General features: G+C 39.0%; 1 protein-coding gene across 6 annotated transcripts in view; it reads right to left on the bottom strand.

Moving 5' to 3' along the window:
* The window catches only part of COL14A1 (collagen type XIV alpha 1 chain), a 267,412-nt gene that overhangs the window by 47,280 nt on the left and 200,357 nt on the right, over nt 1-19,775 (bottom strand). For all 6 annotated transcript variants that reach the window (XM_073794695.1, XM_019932069.3, XM_019932070.3 and 3 more), the window contains 6 exons: nt 18,961-19,038; nt 16,176-16,262; nt 10,239-10,292; nt 8,525-8,620; nt 7,312-7,365; nt 6,882-6,935 (listed from right to left, as the gene is read on the bottom strand). In XM_073794695.1, coding sequence (XP_073650796.1) covers nt 6,882-6,935; nt 7,312-7,365; nt 8,525-8,620; nt 10,239-10,292; nt 16,176-16,262; nt 18,961-19,038 — 423 coding nt within the window. The remainder of the gene's footprint in view (nt 1-6,881; nt 6,936-7,311; nt 7,366-8,524; nt 8,621-10,238; nt 10,293-16,175; nt 16,263-18,960; nt 19,039-19,775) is intronic.

The raw sequence follows: 19,775 nt of genomic DNA, 5'->3' as shown, positions 1-19,775 counted from the left end.
AGTTATGATATTCACCATCCATGCCTTCTTTGAAGCCTGCAAGGGTGGACCACGGACACGAACCGTAATTGGTAGTAACACAGCCAACTGTTAAGGTCCTTTGACGGACACCACACTCTCAGGTAGAGTGGGATCTGTAAGCAGCTGGCATCTGATGAGTTTGTTGAAGCGGAACAAACTCAAGCAATGAAGACTATAGACACACTTGAAGAAACCCCATCTGCACAATTTCAACCCTGAGAGCAACGGCAAGAGACCAGCGTGGCAGTCAGCCATAGGAAATAAGGCTTTACTTGCAACTAAGGATTAAGACCAACCACCAGATGAAGAGGCCAAGGGGTAAAAAGCCACAGACTCTGTAAACACTGGCCCAGGTTAGAGATCCAAGTTCAATCCTGAGTGTGATACTATGCTGAGTCACACTGGGGATTTTCAGTTTCTCACACACACACACACACACACACACACACACACAGCACGTATGTGTGTATATATATGTTTATATATACATATATTTTATATATGTACACAATACACTACTTTTTTAATGTACAAATATATATATATTACATATATAAGTTAAATGTATATATAGAAATATAAACATGTGTATAGTTTTAGTAACCTGCAATGGTGACTTCAGTGAATTACAACCACAGCAATATTCTACCCAAGAAACTACTTTGACACACAAAGGGCTTAACATAATATACTATCCAGTGATTCTAAAACCTAGCTGATTATTAGAATCATTAAGCTTTTTTTTTTTTTTTTTTTTTGCGGTATGCGGGCCTCTCACTGCTGTGGCCTCTCCCGTTGTGGAGCACAGGCTCCGGACGCGCAGGCTCAGCGGCCATGGCTCACGGGCCCAGCCGCTCCACGGCATGTGGGACCTTTCTGGACCGGGGCATGAACCCGTGTCCCCTGCATCGGCAGGCGGACTCTCAACCACTGCACCACCAGGGAAGCCCTCATTAAGCAGGGAAGCCCTCATTAAGCTTTTTTAAAACTATACGTGCCTAAGTCATACCCAAGACCTTTGTATCTGAATCTCTGAGGCAGAAGCTCAGGAATCTGCATATTTAAAAAAACAAAACAAAACACAAAACAACAATTTGGTCATTTAAGTTGTGGAACTGCTGGTTTACAAATATAAAAATGTCTCCCCTGACCCCAAGGGACAGCGTTAGAACCAGAGTGCAAGACAGATAGCATTTGTACCCTATGCCCCAATAGAAGCATCTTTAAAGCCAGTAATAACATGATACTAATTTCCTAAGTAACAGTTCTCTCCTCGGATGGGCCACTATCCAAGTAAAAGTGAAAAGTAATCACGGAAACATATTCTTATGTGTGAACAATCAATTTCTACTTCCTCAAGAAAGTCACCCAAACTGGATTCCTTCTCCACAAAAAAATGCTGGGTGAGATATCTTCAGTGACGGAGTCCTTCTTATTCATATTTTTACTGGAAGAGTTGCCCATATTAACAAAATCCCACTTTACCCTTTAACATAACTTTGTGGAAGGAAAGAGTGCAGTGTTGGCGCCTGAGAGTGGATTCTAATCCTGGCTGCAATGCTTGCTTGCTGTGTGGCATTGTTTGAGTGACTTCAACTTTCTGAGCTTCAGATCCTTTGTCTTTATAATGGGGTCACAGTGCCTAGCATTCGTGATTATTCTGAGGACTGGAGGACATAACATTTGTAAAGCACTGCAGTTAGTCAAGAATCAATGACAGTGGCCGCTGCCCTTTTAATTAAAATAATCTGCCAAATCCCAATTGCATATACTGTCATCACTGTGGTTGACTGGGAGAATGTTTTCCTGGGATTTTATAAAAACCCGTTTAGATCCATGAAAAGGAAAATCGTGTCGTTCTCTCCACTGGCTTTGTGATGAGTTTTACATTTCCTCTTCTGGAGGAAGGAAGATACTCAAGGGGATAATTATCATGAATCTTAGTATTTAATAAAACAGTCCTTAGATGAATCTCTCATCATAGCTTGACATTTATGATAGGAATTAAATCCAGATCGTTGACTCAAGTTCAATTTTTCAAGTGTATTTTAAGTCCAACTCGCTTTGATGAAGTGGGACATTCATCACAAGTATGGCCTTTGTTTACATCAAACCCACATAAAAAGGAAGCGTGTTCCAAACGTCCTTTCAATGTGGACTCCAAGAAAATTAAACGACAAGCCACTTGCTTTTTCTTTAGACTTTTTTCATAGTTCATTAAAATCTTCTAAGGTGCCTTAATAATGCTAAGGACAGGCATTATAAAATATTGCACTGTCCTGACTCATTAGGTCTACACTGAAAATAGTGGATACTTGTATCAGCTAAAGTTGAAATTTTATATAGAAATTCTATATATGAATTAATTCCCACAATAGCTCTATGGAGTCGAATATTATTTTTTCCACTTCACAGATGAGGAAAGTGAGGCTTGGGCTTTTTAAGTAACTGGTTCAGTGTCACATGGCTGGGGTTCAAACTGAGGTCTGGCTAACTGGCCAAGTCTCTGATATTTACCACTGGACCATCCTGCTTCTCGTAACCACACAAGTTCAGCAGAATTCATATGTAGAACTTTTTTAACAGTATTTCACCTTTTAGAGATGAAAAAGGAAGGCTGTGGTTATGGCATGAAGACAGGAGAGGCAGGGAGCAGTAACTTGGGGGGAAGGAAGCATTCCAATTTCAGTTTACTTGGAATTTTAAAACTAACACCCTTGGTACAAAGGAGGAATTGCTACCTTCCAGATGCCATACCATATATATCTCCTGGTCATTTTTATTTCTTGTCTCTCTGACTTTTTAGAAAACCATAGTAAGAATTGGAAAATAAAAATAATTTTAAAATTTTCTATTTGGAATGCTTGACAGAAAGCTGGTGGTCTTGGATATGAGGGAGCCTCAGAACTAGAAAAGAGGTAGTCTTTCCTTTCCTTTTCAGTTCTTTCTTTCACTGCTTATACTTATCATCCATGTCTTGCCCGTTTTTCCTGGTTTCTCTAAGGACCACCTGGGTGTCTAGGGTGGGGGATGAGAGATCCACCCTACATCAGAGGAATCCAAAGATCACAGGGTGGACCCTGGGGTCAGAGACACCAAGAAAAGAAGAGGAAGGAGGCAAAAAGGGAGATGGCAAGATTGACAGTGGAAAAGAAAGATGAGACAAGGATGCTGTTGGCTGCAATGACTCCGAATGAAAACTGATGCCTGAATACATTTGGCTGTTAACTCTGCACTTGCGCTGTTGCTTTATATGGTGTGGTCCTGCATTGTGCTCTACTGGCTTCCCAGCAAGAGGCTGAGACTGGTTCAGTGACGAAGTCCAACTTTTGCTGGACTTGCTTATAGCCTGAGGCCCAGGATCGCCTCTACAAGTCAAAGATTCCCCTTGGGAAAAGCCAGAATAAGCTAGAAACATTAGAAAACATGTTTCCTGTTTAAAGAGGAGACGCTTAATCTTTTTTTTTAGTCTCTGCTAAACCCTCCTTCCTTGTAGACTAAATGAATAAGTGACATTGGCACTGGCTCTGGGTAAGGGATGCTAACCTTTCCCTAAGCTAATAGTCAAGGTGATGGCTCTAGCTTTGGGCTATGAATTCTTAACAGTCTATAAGAAAAGACAATGATTAACAAGGAAGAATGACCAGTAAGGAATAGCCCCTCACTCCTACAGCACACCTCACTCACCTACTCTCTGCAGCTCTCCAAGGAGCTAGAAGCACTGATTGGACATCACCACACATATTTACCCCAGCTTCCTCCTTCCTTGCCTTGAGTGGTCTTTACTCACTCAAGATCAGAGGAAATGAGGCACAGTAATGGGAAGTCATTTCAGGGCTTCGAGTAAAGAAAAGACAAAATAACCTTGTCTTCCTGATTCCCCAGACAGTTTTCTGGAATTAGTTTCTCAGGCATTTCAGCAGTAAGTTTCATCATCCAGTGTGTTTGCTCTCAGTCTGTTCTATGCCATGGTTGTTACTGTCATTATTATTACTTATAATTTATTATGATTATTACTACTACTATTATTATTGCCTTTCTGAATGCAACTTTGCCTTTTAGGATAGCCTAAGGCAGAGCAGGAATAATCTTAAGTGTCTGTCCTTAGCTCTCTTTCAGCAACACCCTCTCCCACAGCCCAACCAGAAAGAAGGAGCTCCATGTCTGAGATCTGTTCCTACCACTATGAAAGTTGGTCCTGGACCTCCAACTGTACAATCCTGCTAAATAACTATCTAATTGTTTTAGACCCTTTACTTTCATTAAGACCCCAGATACTTGACTAAACAGATCAGAGCCTCCTAAATAACTCTGTTTTCACCCATCTTTCCTCCCAGCTTGACTGTTTCCGATGAAGACCCATTGGTTTTCCTGGCCCCAGGGAAAAGTCATGGTCTTGATTCCACTTCCTCCTTCTATTTCTTCCTGGTAGATGATGTACAAATTGCCTCCTTTAGTTATTGAAAGTCTCTCCTGTTCTGGATATTTTCCTTCTGGAGGTAGTAATGAACAACTCTCTCTAGGCTGAGCATAGAACATGGCACATAGTATGTACTCAGTTAAGATATGTGCTCAACTAATATCTTATTAAATAAGATGTTACGATATTGAAAAAAATATTGGGTTGGCCAAAAAGTTCATTCCCGAACAAAATTTTGGCCAACCCAATATATAAGTGGTCCCTTCCTCAAGCAGGGCAGCCCCTCCTCATGCTACACAATTCTAGGCGGCACCACTATATTTTATTCTGTGTTTTCGGCACCCCCTCAAGTTGTACTCTGGAATAGTATTGCCCTCAATATCTTTTCTAAAGCAGTTGTCACAGGATTTGCACAATCTTTTTTTTAACATGGCCCTATAAAGAAAGAGTATCCTCTGGAAACCAGTTTTAAAAAGCAATTCCATTCCCATCCAAGAATTTTTCAAAATAGGAATTAGAGACACTTGAAAGTTTTACCTCCAGATTGAGCGAGAGAGGGAAATAAAATCTATGTACATATATATTAACGCTTTATTACATGCTAAGACTTTTTATCCTATAGAATAAAACATGTTTGGAAGAATGGCAAAATATTTATAAAAAGTCTGCATTGGTATATTGGTTTTAAAAAAAATTCCAAACCCAAACGATCTAGACACTAATCCAATATGTTTGATTTGGGAGTTCCTTGCCAAGACTAGCCTCTACGCATGGATAAATCAAGTAAATTCACTGAACCAAATCTTTAGAATTGCTGTTTTCAGAGCTTCAGAAATCATGAAGGAATCTAGGTGTGTAACCACACAGGATTTTAGCCTAAGCCCTTTGCCAAAACATACAAATACTTTTAGACACTCCTTCCACATGTACAAGAAACCTACATAAATCTAACTTTTAGAGAATGCCTCTTTTAGATACCTTCACCTGGACATGCTTTACAAACTAATTCCATTTGATAGATAGAGACTAAACTGAGATTTTAAGCAAATGAAAGCTGGATGTGAAACCAAAAAAAAAAAAACCACCCAACATGGAAGGAATTTAAATTCACACACCTACACTCCTATAGAAAAAATGATTTCCTTATTCTTGAGCAGTATAGCTAAAGGCAGCCTTGTTTGAGTAGAGAAGTGTGTCTTCCAGTCAATCGTTTGCTAACCTAGTGGGTTAGTTGTCCCCAGAAATACCAGGGAATGTCACCAAATGTGTTGTCCTTTACTGGATTGGATCTAAGTGGTGGACACTATATATAATTCAGTCTTGAGAGAAACTGTGCAGCTGCCCACATGTCTACATCAGTGTCCTTTTAAGGAAGACCAGCCTCTCTCCCTTGCTGAACATGTAATGACTTCCTGTTGCCTTCCTGTTAAAGCTCAAAATCCTTGGTCTGAAAAAAAGATAGCTGTTGTGAGTTTGTTTTTACCACTTCAGTTTCATCTCTTGACAATCTCTCCACACCTGTGTGCACACACGTGTACACTCGTGCACGTATACACACACACACACACTGCAGTCTAATCTCCAGCCATACGGAACTAGGTTCAGAAATGGAAATGCCCCACCTTCTCTTCAACTCCATTCCTTTATATGCCATATAGGCTGTCCTCTCTACTTGCAATAGCTTTCCTTTCCTCATGTATCTGGCTAATTTCTATCTCTCAGTTGAAATCTAGTCTGTATGGTGCCCCCTCTGGGAAGCTTTCCCTCACCCTCCAAGTCTGGCTTAGTTATCTATTCTTTGCGCTCCCACAGGGCTCTGTCAATACTCCCATTATAGCATATGTTTCTTATTTGGTTCTATTTCCCCCCAAAAGCTATAAACTCTTTGAGGACAAGAACCTCAACCCTGGCTCAGTGAAGACATGTTGAGTAAACAAACTCTAGTTGTTAACTCGTCCCTCAACCATCCTTATACTTTCTTTTATTGCTGTCCACTTGAACAGGAATTGATAATTGATGCATATTAAATAAATGGAGAATATTACAGAGAGTCATAATTACTAAATTCCAATTCATATGATTCTTGATTTCCTTTAGGTTTGCTCCCTGAGAATTTGAAACAACTGGAAAATCTGTTAGACCAAAGCACACTATTCAGTGCAAACTATATTCAGGTTACGGGAACATTCAGAAAGAGGTGTGGTTAATTTGGGAAGGTTTGATGAAAGTTTCTAGATTTTGAGGAAAGTTATAGACATGGAAGAATACCAGTTAAGGGAAACAGATGCAGGATTGGTAGAATGCAGATAGATGGGAGGAAAAAATAAAGAAAAAAAAAAAAAACACCTGGTTTGCCTTCCTTGCATAGAACTTGCCAACAGCAAGAGTGACTTGGTGAGAAATCTACTGTGCTAACGAGCAACCTTGGGCAAGTCCTTACCCTTTGGCCTGGTGAGCCATCACGTCCTGGTGAACCAACACCTCCTGGGATGCCCTAGATACAGCAAGGACAGGAAAATGGCAGAGTTATCAAGTTATCGAAACCAATTACCCTCTCACCCAGCTTCCCTGAAATAAATCAAGGCCTCCAAACAAACCCGATAGCATAAAGGTGAGGCCTTCCTGACTGAGCATTCAGAACCCAGAAGTTATTCACCAGAAGGAAAAGAAGTGTCCCCCACCAGGGCTCACCCAGGGGAGCATCAGTAGGACCTAAGAGGGGGCTGAAGTAAACGAATACACGCTAATGGTCCTCAGTGTAGAAACCACTCATTGCCAAGATCACAACTGACTTCAGAAGCTACAGTCTTCTTTCTTCTTGGCAAAGCTCTAGAGCTGAGAGCAACGGAATAAAAGAATAAAAGTAATACCTGTGGGCCAGGAAGTCCAGTCGCTCCTTTCTCTCCTTTTTCGCCTGGCATTCCCTGAACAACCAAAAGGACGTGGGATTAAGTTCACATAGGTAAATAGGTAAATTCTCAGTCTTTTCTTTTTCTCCACTGACTCTTTTAACATTTCCAACATTAAATTGCTTTCACACTAACATCCAAATACAGCGTATTTCACTTTTCACATAAGCTACACCACCTAGGTAAGCATGCCTACAGACCAGAACGTTTATATAGCAGAATAGTTTAAACACAGTGTATACAGTCTGATATGGCTAAGCTCATACTGTAAATACGTGAGGGGAGTTGAATATTTCAGTATTATTTATAGTTTAGATTTTAAAGCTTATATCTCTCTATATTTTTGTTTTGTTTTGGCCAGAAATTTATAAGAATGGAAAAGCAAACACAGTACCTGACAAGTAGCAGGACCTCAACAAATAGTTAGTAGTAGTAATAGTGGTAGTAATTATACAAACTGGCATGTTAATGCTTGCTAAGATGTGAAAATAACTCTGGAAAAGACTTCTTAGCTAGGGAGACACAATCATATGCACAGAAAGATTGCTAAAAATGTGCTTAACAGCATCATGCTTCAAATACTAATGACAGAGATTGGCTTTTATTCCTTAAATCTAGATCCGTCTAGTAAGATCACTGAAAATCAGTGAGTGGGATTGAATTTGTTTTCATTGGTACAACTTATACAAAAAAAATGTGGCTGTAGAGAGTATACTGTCTATAATCTAAAACTCAGAGCACCACACTTTGAGGCCTGTTGAGATAAAGATCATAATTAAAAGGCTTTCATGAAGCTATTTCCACAATTACTACAAATGCAAAATGAATAACTTAAATTTGTATAACATTTGTCACTTTCTAGATTTTATCATACCCCCTAAGGACTTAGTCAAACAAGAAAAAGGGCCATACATGTCAAGCCCTGCTTTCTTTTCTATAGACAAATTACCTACTCCCTAGGCACATATCTGTTTGTAAAAGACCCCCTTCGTTGAACAAAAAATTGGCTAATGAATGAAGTCTCAATTATTACTTTCAGTTCTCAGTTCTTATTTTTAGGGGTTGGAAGAGGCTGAGGATCATTATCAAGGCACAGAAGACAAAAGTTCATTCTATATAACTCATGGAGAAGTAATAACAATAAAACCCATCTGAATGTTTACACACGACTCACAGGCATTCCTTGAATGGACAGACCACTTGGTCCTTGGGGTCCAGGAGGACCCTGAGGTCCCGGAGGGCCTGTTTCACCCCGAGGGCCATCTGGTCCCTGGAAGGCAAGAAGTCATCCCAAAGGTAAGTTAAACCCTCTGGTACCCAGAAATATCTGCTACCCAGATATTTCTACTTACGGCGTTTATAATTTATTTCATTAACTAATTTTTCCTATGACATAAAACACTCATAGGATAACAAGACACCAGGCCTCAGATGATCCACCTCCCAGGCAAAGTGTCATCAGTAAAGCAAAAGAGTAAACACACAGTAGTTGCTGCAACTTCATTTATTTATTTTTGCTTACATAAATAGGAACATTGTGCCAATTATGTGAGTAACTAGACGCCCACACTCCACAACAAACCCAAAAGATATAAATGATACAAGACTACCCTCTTGGTTTGTGAAGGTTCACACCATCCAGCCGAACTATAGTCTCTCCCCCTTCACTACTGTGAACTATCTATCTCTGGGGCACTCGTCTGCGTTTACTGAAGACATTGCCTCCCTTGTAGTGTATGAGATGGAGCCAAGACATCAAGTATCTGCCTGAGAAAATGTGTCACAATCTCAAAAAATAAAACAAAACAAAAAAAAGAAGATATCTTATGGTCTGAGTTTTGAGCTGCGTAGTACCTGATTAATTATCTTCAGCCTTCTTTCACTGACTTCTCCCCTGTAAGCCTGCCCCCACCCTCCACATTTGCTCTTACCTTGCTCTACTTGTTTCCAATTTTCTAGTAAAACAACATTGCAATGTTCTCTTCTCCATGAACAAATACTATGCAAATTTAATAAGTCACCATACTGAAGCAGTAAGTCAAGCAAGATGGTTGGAGCGATGATTCGGAGCAACATGGTGAAAATGAGATAGTAAATTATAAAGGGCCTTGAATGTCATGCTAAGGAGGGTGAATTGTGTTCTCAAAGCAATCACACATGACTGCAGGTTTTAAGAGTATGATGTGATCCAGTATAACTTTAAAGAAATGAATCTGGGGGCAGATGTGAAGAACCAATCAAAAAATCAAGCCACTGGAGCCAGAAGAACAATTAGAAGATTTGCCAAAAGCCAGGTACAGGATGATGGGGCCTGAACTCAATTAGTGGCTGGGCTTCTGCCAACCCTTAGGGCACCTTTGTGCAAAGTAGAAAAATGTGTACCTTGACATGGATTGGCACCAACTTGGTCCTCTTAGTTGGTGCCTTTGTACAGTGTACAACCTGAACCACCACATTTGATGGCCTTGGGCAGTGAGAATGGAAAATAGAGCTGTGTGTTTGATTATACAGTACCTGGTGGGAGGGGAGAAGGAGGAGGCTGAAACCTAAGAAATTACCTGGAGGACTGCTGCCTAGTTGTGATTCAGTGCTCCCTCGATACATCTTTTTGCAGATAGAGGAAAAGAAGACTATATATGAGCAAGAACTGCCTAAGCAACTAAACCACTTGGAACACTGACACTCTATTTCTTACCCAGAAACCTTTCTTTTCACTTAAGTTACTAAATTTTTTTTTGATGAAAAAACACAAGCTTTTAAGAATAAGGGGAAAGGCTTCAACACAACTTTCATAAAAACATAAGGAGCTTTAAACTGCGAAGGGTGAATATTACTTAACTCCAAAATTACATTATGGCTAGTGATGTGAGAGGGAGGAAGAACGTTACCTTTGGGCCCAGGTCACCCTGTTGGCCCTTTGGTCCTCGGAGTCCTGGACCACCCTGGCAAACAGATGTTAAGTATTAGCACAAAGACAAATCTGAAAGCAATATATTTCATTCATTTTACTTAATAATATGGATTATGTAATTCTCATTTTGTATAAAGGCCAACACATTGTGTAATGGTGTATGTGCATCATGATCCTGAACGGGAAATCTACCCCCCAGATTCACCTTTTCCTGCTGATGATTACACAATTTGAGCAAACGTTCTATGCAAAATCCCTTTAAATTAAAAAAAAAAAAAGCTACAGGATCTTTTAATTGAGTGTGTAAGAGTACAGCTATTGATGACGCAAATAATAAAAATATACTGTTAATCTAAAATTATGCATGTCCTATACCAAGACTTTGAGATTAAATTATTTAATTAAATTGTAAAAAGCATATAAAACAGTAACAATTTAATTTTCTTTATTTATACCATAAAAAGCTAATGACATTAGTGTTTCTGAAACTTCAGGTATTTGCATTTTCCCCTCAAAATTTTGTCATATTAATGCACTGCCTGTACTATTATTTAATAGCATTTTCTTTATATACATACATACATATGTACATACATAATAAATATGTATATATGTGTATATGCATTCTTTGTAAACATATGCTTTGTATATGTGTACATACATATATGCAAATATACACTGAATATTTTTTAATTGACTCATATTTCACTTAAATCTATTTTGAAAGCAAATATTATGTACTATAGTAGATGGAAAAACATATAGATACTTAAGTATATAAGTATTATATAATACTTAGTAAGTATATAAGTATTCTTATATACTTACTAAGAATATAAGATAAACCTAAAAATATGCTATAAATAATGTTGGTAAATTTAGCTAGATTTTGTTCCTAGTGAAGTCTGTGAGCAATTGGTTTGCTCTTTGTTAAAAAGGGGCATGGGTAAGTATTAGAAGGGTCATATGGGCACCAGTCTGAGAATATTGCTTTCACTTGAGCAGAAGGATGAAAAGATCATTGAAAATGGAATAGCTTTCTCACTATGTGAGTCTAGTTGATTTCCTGCTATGTCCATGACTACTGAAAATCATTTTGTGTACCATCAGCAAAACACTTGCATCACTTGGGAAAAGACTGGATCAGGTGATAGCTAAGGCTTCTTCCAGTTTAGCAATTAAATTCACTCCCCCGCCCCCATCAATATTAGTTGGTTGCTTACCTTCCAGACTTTTAAAATACAATTAAAAAATTGTGTTTTATGTATGTGTATCTATAGAAAATATTACCTATTATTAGTGTTTTTGTGGTATTCTTTGATATATATAGATTGCATATGTGATAGAACACTTTACATATATTTTTGAGTTAATATGTTTTTCCATAACATGACTAACTTATTCTAAATGAGTTGCACAGTTATCTGTACAATGGATAGTTTGTTTAACCATTCTTTCGTTATTGGAAATGGAGGAGTTTTGCCCACAATTTGTTGCTGTCTAAACGATACTACAATTAACATCCTCATACATGCCCTGAGTACAAACTTTAAGATTTAAGTACAAATGTTAATATTTAACATATCATCAAGTAGAATTTTCAATGAAATTTAATGGATAGGCAGATATATTGCTAAACTGTGCTCCAAAAAAACTGTGCCAATTTATTCATCTGCTAGGAGTTTGAGGGTCTCTGCTTCTCTAAACCTTACTAGCACTTGATATTGTTAAACTTTGCATTTTTATGAACCTGACTCGTAAAAACAATACCTTACTCCTATTTTAATTTTTATTTCCCTTAAAACTACTGTGATTGAGCATCTTTTCATAACATTTGTCCATTTACATTTTATTTCAATACAACTAACAATTTATATACTTCACCCAGTTTTCTATTGGGTTACAAGTCTTTTTCTCTTTAATGTACAGAATTCTTCATATATTTGGATGCTACATCTTTAACTGTTATAGATGATGCAAATGTTTTTCCCAACTGTGGCAGACACTGTTGGTTGACTATCAAAGAGTCTTCTCTGACTCCTTTCATTTTTCCAGCTATAAAGACAGAGATTTGCTTGCTCAGCCTCCTTTGAAACCAGGAATGGTCATGTTAACTGGTTTGCGCCAATTTGATCAAGAAGCCGCAAGCCTAAGGAAAGCATATTTGGAAACTGGAACAAGCTTGGGTCTCGATAAAGTTGCTGAGTGCCATATTTGCTTGGGATCATCTACCTTTAGGTCTTTTGTTGAGCAAACAATAAATGTCCAAATGCCCCAATGATTTACACCACTGTGTTAGTCAAATTTTCTGTTTCTTGCAACAAGCCCAATGCATCCCAATTAACATACCCATTCTGGCACACCTCTTTAATTTTGTTTGCTCATCTTAAATGATTGTTTTTTTTGTTTTGTTGCGGTATGCGGGCCTCTCCCTGTTGTGCGGCCATGGCTCACGAGCCCAGCCGCTCCGCGCGCATGTGGGATCCTCCAGGACCGGGGCACGAACCCGCGTGCCCTGCATCGGCAGGCGGACTCTCAACCACTGCGTCACCAGGGAAGCCCCAAATGATTGGTTTTTAACTGAAGGTTTTGTCCAAATGTGGCAATTTGGCTCACAGATATCCACACACGATGTACCATGTCTATAAATCCAGGAACCTTTTTATACTTATTTTCCACCTTACCCCTAAACCTTATCATGGAGTAGATGACAAGAATCCAACAAATGTTTGTGGATATAAACTTCTATCCTTTTAATAAGAAAGGGTTAGTCTAGGCAAAAGAAATATGGTTCTTTCACCCATGGCTTCCTATGGCTTTTCTAGAGTTTTATTGGCACGTAATACCACTGTGTAAATTCTTGAGTGAGAAAATAATCACGACTATGTTAAATCATCAGACGGGGTTTATTGCATATTGTTTGGGATACTATTTCTTCAATGGTTTATTATACTTTAAATATTTGAAAATGTCAGTAGCTTTTCTGTTTTACCTCTCTTTCTCTCCAAGTCAGAACTCAACCCTTCTCTCTCACTTCTCTGCTGCTTTTTTTCTCATTATGAAGTTTGACTCTTAGGTCATATGTAAATATTTTGTAACTTGTTCCAGCAGCACTGCAGATGAAAAAACTTGATAACCCTCCAGCTAAAAAAGCTTATTAATGCTACTTAAAATAAAATAAACATTATTCTAATTAAGAGAACTGAAACCTTAAATACCAGGAATGAAGAAGAAACAAAACACCAGAGCAGCAGGCACGTACACTGAGGCTGCCTTGGGGGAGGAAGGGGAAGATGCTTGTGGGTTTGCTGGAAAATGTGTATTTTATAGCCCACACAAGGCAAGGAAATGTGAACTGGGACCTGTGAGAGGTGGAGGAAGCATAGAATATGAAACATCCTTTAAAGCTGAGGAACTTGAAAGGCTGCCCTCTGAATGAGCTAGAACAACAACACGAAGTCTCAGTAGCAGGTGGAGGATCAAGATGTTTTTTCCACTTTAGCTATGGGAGGGGTAGTAAATGCCTCCACTAAGAAATATTACCCAGGGGCTTCCCTGGTGGCGCAGTGGTTGAGAGTCCACCTGCCGATGCAGAGGACGCGGGTTCGCGCCCTAGTCGGGGAAGATCCCACATGCCGCGGAGTGGCTGCGCCCGTGAGCCGTGGCCGCTGAGCCTGCGCGTCTGGAGCCTGTGCTCCGCAACGGGAGAGGCCACAACGGTGAGAGGCCCACGTACCAAGAAAAAAAAAAAAGAACACGGACACAGTTTTACAGTCATCATAAGTGAAAGCTCTCACACCTGGCAACATCAGACAGTGCTGGTGAGAGGCAGGGCAACTAGACCTCTCATACAGAGTGTGTGGGAGAGGATATTGGGACCACCACCTTGAAGAGTAATTTGGGGTTTTTTCGTGAAGTTGAACATGCACCTTCTTTTTTCTCCAACAAATCTAATTCTAAGTGTTATTGCAAGAGCACTTACTCAAGCTTGCAAAGAGACATACAAAGGACATTCACTGTAATGATACTGTAGTAGGAAAATACTCCACAGTAATGGGTCAATAAACTCTTGTTTATATAGTGGAATTCCTTACAGAAGGTACAACGAATAAACTAAACAATGTGATTAACCTTGATAAAGTTTTTGGGATGAAAAAAAGCAAGCCACACACAGTCGAAAATAAATCTTTGTTTTCAATTCTCAGATTAAACTAAAGACAACTCCTTACATCTGATCAATGGGTTATAATACACAAAATACGTTGATACATATTTTTCTGTGTATTCCTCACAATACCAGTTCAAGAGGTGGGTGTTGTTTATACATGAGGAAATGGAGGTTCATAGAGGCTCCATGTATTACCTAGTCTTATTTAAATTTAATGCTTTTACCATTAACTCCACATTTGCTTCTTTGGGATAAAGAGTCTTTTGTTAAAAAAAAAAAAAGTATCAATATTCGGGTCTACGGCCAGAGTTTGAAAGAGTGTTCTATGTGCCAAAGATAAAGGAGAGACTGATGGGATATATTCCAGATACATTCAGCAGGTTCTCTTCCTTTTTGTTCAGTTCGGTAAGTGTGCTACACAAATGAAGACAAACTATGTTGGTGGGGCCGACCTGGAGCAAATGTCCATGCTGCACGCCAGCTGTCAGCGAGGGGTATCTACGCATGCGTGCTGACCGCACCGGTTGCCAACAGCAAGTCACGTGTAAGCACAGGTCCGCCTCAGAACATTCCTCCTGCAAGGTCTGGATTTCATGTGCTCCTGCATCTTCTCCCTGTTTTCTTTGTCTTTCTGCCTTGATCTATTTGCCACTTCCTAACCAAAGACCAGCTATATCATACTTATCTTAAAGAACCGCTGATAACCCCAGGTTAGCAGGTTAGACGTAAGTATTTAGACTTATTACAAAAGAGCTATCACAGTCAATTCAAAGACCCAGAGAGTGCAATTATATACATTTTATATTTTTTAAAAATATTTTCTTGCCTATTGGGTGTAAGATAGACTCAAGGATATATTGTACAATGCAGGGAATATAGCCAATATTTTATAATAACTGTAAATGGAAAATAACCTTTAAAATTGTATAAAAAAAATTTTAAAGACCTATTTGTAGAGATATATAGACAGTTACCAACCTATGCTAAGAATTTTTAAATGTATTCTTTGAGTGAAATATGATATAAATTAGCATGATTTTGCAAATTAACATCAACACCAACAATAAAAACCCTTCCTTTTGTAGTATTTGACCAAATGAGAAAAGGTTATGTTTACTTTTTACATGTATGTTTACATGTATGAATCTATATATATATATATAATGTTTATAAGAAAAAAATGTTTTCTTTCTCTCTCTCTTTCCCTCTCTCTCTCCTTTCCTCTCTTCCTCTCCCCTTTCCTTCCTTTTTCCTTCCTCTCCCCTTTCCCCGCCCCCTTCTTTTCTGTATGAAGTTCCAGTCAGTAATGGAGAACTTCATGCTCACATGGGATACTTTTCCCAGTGATTTTGAAAAACCTCCCTTCACTATCAATGTTGATATAGAATGGGCAGAGGGGATGTATGCAAATCTTACAGCAACAAGCAGGGGGCCAATGTTGGCAACATTCACACTGAAAATAAGCCACAGGACTTCAAAGGGAAGATTCTGAATAGATAGCACTGTGAGACACAGTATGCTGCAGCAGTTAAGAGCATCATCTATAGGAGTCACAGAGACCTGGATTTGAAGAGCAGCTCCTCCAAGCTGTGTTCTTTAGGCAAGTTACTTGACCTCTCTGTGCTTCAGTTTGCTTGTAGGATTAAGTGAGTAAGTATTTAGCACAGTGATGGGCACAGACACGCAAAAGTGATAGTTATAAATATTATTGAAGAACAATTTAAGTTCAAACTAGGCAATACTTACCGGTGGGCCTGCTGGTCCCAGAGCCCCTTTATTGATTTCAGAACAGGAGCAGGAATGTGGAAGCTCTGGGCAGGTCTCTTCATCCCTCTGAGGAGAAAAAGAAATAGCATAACTATTAACAAGATGGTCTATACAAATGGCTTTATGGACTCAAAGAAAACACTTTAAGACACTTCAAAAAAATTAGTAAGTGAGCATTAGTCTAGAAAGGCAGAGAATATTCTCTCCTGACCACAAAATCTTTTCTTGAAAGAAACAATGAATGGCTCTCTAGATCATCATTATTATCAAAGGATGTTGATAAAATGAGCTTGGGAATCCAGGTGAAGAAAGAAAGGCAGAAGTGGGTGCAAAAAAAAAAATTCTGGTTACTATTTAATTCAGTTGGAGGAGTAGTACTCTATGGACTAAAGGTCCTGAACACTTCCTTTGTGTTACAACATTTTTTTCCATTTCAAAGGATAAAAGAAAACTTGTTGGAATGGTCCGTCAAAACAACTGCATCTACACTAAAACAAAGAAACAAAAGAAAACAAAAACAGTGCTTAAACACATCATCCCTGTAACAATTTTAACTACTGCTCACCTTCTGTGACTGAAAGTAAGAAAACATCACAGCATCAATCTAAAGCTTTGGGATAGGAGGTCATTTCCTCTTGGAGAATTTTGCTGCCAGGTAACACTACAAGATAGATGATGAATACCAGGCTGAATGTATCTGAATGAGTTACTGGAGTGTAAACCAAGACAGAGCACTTGCTAAGGGCTATTGAATGATTTGTGAATGTCACATTTGGAGTAGCAGCTAAAAAGAAGTCTTCCCTGGGATAAAAAACTACAGAACTTTGAAGGGTTCATCTGTCCCTTTGGATAGAGAGAAAGTGAGCTTCATTTTCTAAGACCTTGGGGAAATGTAACGTTAGAGCTGAATAGAGCACAGATGATAATTAAATTATCAAGATGAAAATGACCTCAGTCTCTGAAATATTCACAGCAGAAACCCAAAAATTTTGAGCCAAGAGCCTTTATATGCTTCTCGCTAAATATTGGACGATAGTTAAAAGTTTCAGCTCATTACAGGATAAAAACCCTGCTAACATATCTGGCCTGATATCTTGGGCAGCTTGAGTGAAATACAAACTTAAGTATCCTGAAAGATCCCCCCACATTAGGCTGACAGCAGACCTCCTATGACCACAGACTCGGGAATGGTTTCGCCATGGCTGTTGACTGTGTCTCCATCCATGTATTTCTACCACGGGATTTACACATCTTCAGTGATAGAAATGAAAAAGAAAGTTTTGAGAAGGGCTGGGTCCTTCCTAGGAGATGTGGTGATCACATTTTCCATAAGATTCTGAGTGTTTCCCTTTACAGTTTCCAATCCACCTGCCCGTAAGCATAACATCACAGTGTCTCTGATGTAATTCCTCACCACAGTTTAATGGAAACTTATTTTGATGAAAAAAAAAGTTATTTCCTTCTTAAACATAGTCACCATGAATTTACTGCCTGCAACAGATGATGTGATCTCATGTAAGGTCTTAAAAAAAGCAAATCTTTTAGACTTGATAAAGTCTTCCCCATGCCCATTCTCCCAGTTGAATTCTTAAGATATGATGCCTGTCCAACCATAACAGGGTCAACATTTCAGCTCACTGGTCCTAAAGATCCTTAATTATGAACAATCTGTCTTTATATATACAGGTACCCCCTCCCTGTGAATTACACTTGGTATTAATAATGAGGAAAAGTTTATTTTTCTAGCAGCCTTGCATAGGTTATATAGATCATGACCATGATTCCCAAACTGTGTGGAAAGATGGCCTGGGGCAGTACAGCAAACTCACAGGGGCACTCTGAGTGTTTAAAAGAATTAAGAGAAACAGCAATATTCGGCACCCATTGGACTTCGTATGAATGACTAGCTCGAGGGAGTTCACAGCTTCAACACTAGATTTTTGACGTCATATATTTGCAAATCTGGTTTTTCACCAGTAGCTATGAAGGAAAGCAAGTACCATGGGGAAAATCAATGTGGAAAAAGAAGTGAGAATGGTGATGTCTGATCAGATTCCAAGACATGAGAAATAGTGCATTCTCCACAGGCACACACATCCCATTAGTAAGTAGTTGTGGTTATTTAAAACTAAGTTTGGGCTTCCCTGGTGGTGCAGTGGTTGAGAGTCCGCCTGCCGATGCAGGGGACACGGGTTTGTGCCCCGGTCCAGGAAGATCCCACATGCTGCGGAGCGGCTGGGCCCGTGAGCCATGGCCGCTGAGCCTGCGCGTCCGGAGCCTGTGCTCCACAACGGGAGGGCCCGCATACCGCAAAAAAAAAAAAAAAAAAAGTTCATCATTTAAAATTTTCAATTTATGTTTATCATTTTTTCATACAGCTACTGAGTTGTTAGGATGTAAAGACTTATGAAGATGTTTGGACCTAATGACCTTATGTATGGAATTGTTAGGTATTTCTTTGGGCTCAGGGGTGCCATGAAAAACATTATTGTGACACCAAAGGCTTCAGTGAACCTGAAATTTGGGAACATCCGGACTCTGTAGAAGGCACTCTGTGGAGCTGTGTCGCTCCCCACCGCGTGTGTCCTGCTGATTTCAGACACACCTCCTTCTTAATCTCTTTCTAATTTTCATCATCATCATCACAAAGAATTATCTGTGACATGAGTTTTGTGAAACAGCATTTCATTTTCAGGGAAAATTAAATATAACTTTAGAAAACTTCGGTAAAGAACAGACCAAATAACGAAAGAAGAATTCTTACCAGGCCAGGAAGTTCACAGCATTTGTCTTTACTGGCCCATGATGTGGAACAAATAATATCAAACATCTGTAACTGGAACTTCAATTTAAAAAGAAAATTGTCATTCAATAAAAGATATATAGATACATTGTGTTTATAATTGTAATGATTTCATAGTATGTATTACATAATAGAACACCAATACATTTATAACATAATATTACAGTGAATAAATTAAAGTCTAATAATATCAATCTTTGTTCCTCAAACATACAGTGATTTAAGATTTTTGTCAGTAGTTACTCCATCCACCATCTAAACCCCCTTATTTAGCACAATTCCTCCTTCCGTCTCTACCTAAAAAAGCTTAGTGCCTCTGTTGAAATCCTCCCTGTCCTGTCCATCACAGTTACTCCAAGTGCCTCTGTAATCCCACAATGCTCCATACATCTTTTATAGCATATGTCCCACCATACAGTACAATTATTTATATTTTCTTCTCCTCAGACTGGGAGGTCATCAAAGAACATAGAACCACTTATTCATCTTTGTGCCCCCTATCATAACATGTGGCATGTAGAGAATTCCCTGGTGGTCCAATGGTTAGGACTCCATGCTTCCACTGCAGGGGGCATGGGTTCTATCCCTGGTCGGGGAACTAAGATTCCACATGTCATGCCGTGTGGCCAAAAAAACAAAAACAAAAACTTGTGAAAACATGTGGCATGTAGTAGGTATTCATGATGAAGACTTGTTGAATTAATTCTGACTTTCATCATTCATGCATATATTTGGTATATATATATACCATATACCATGATATATATATATATATA

Source organism: Tursiops truncatus, chromosome 17 (assembly GCF_011762595.2).
Source record: "Tursiops truncatus isolate mTurTru1 chromosome 17, mTurTru1.mat.Y, whole genome shotgun sequence".
Lineage (NCBI taxonomy): Eukaryota > Metazoa > Chordata > Mammalia > Artiodactyla > Delphinidae > Tursiops > Tursiops truncatus.
The sequence above is the reverse complement of the archived record's forward strand: the minus strand, read 5'-3'. Positions and strand labels throughout refer to the sequence as shown.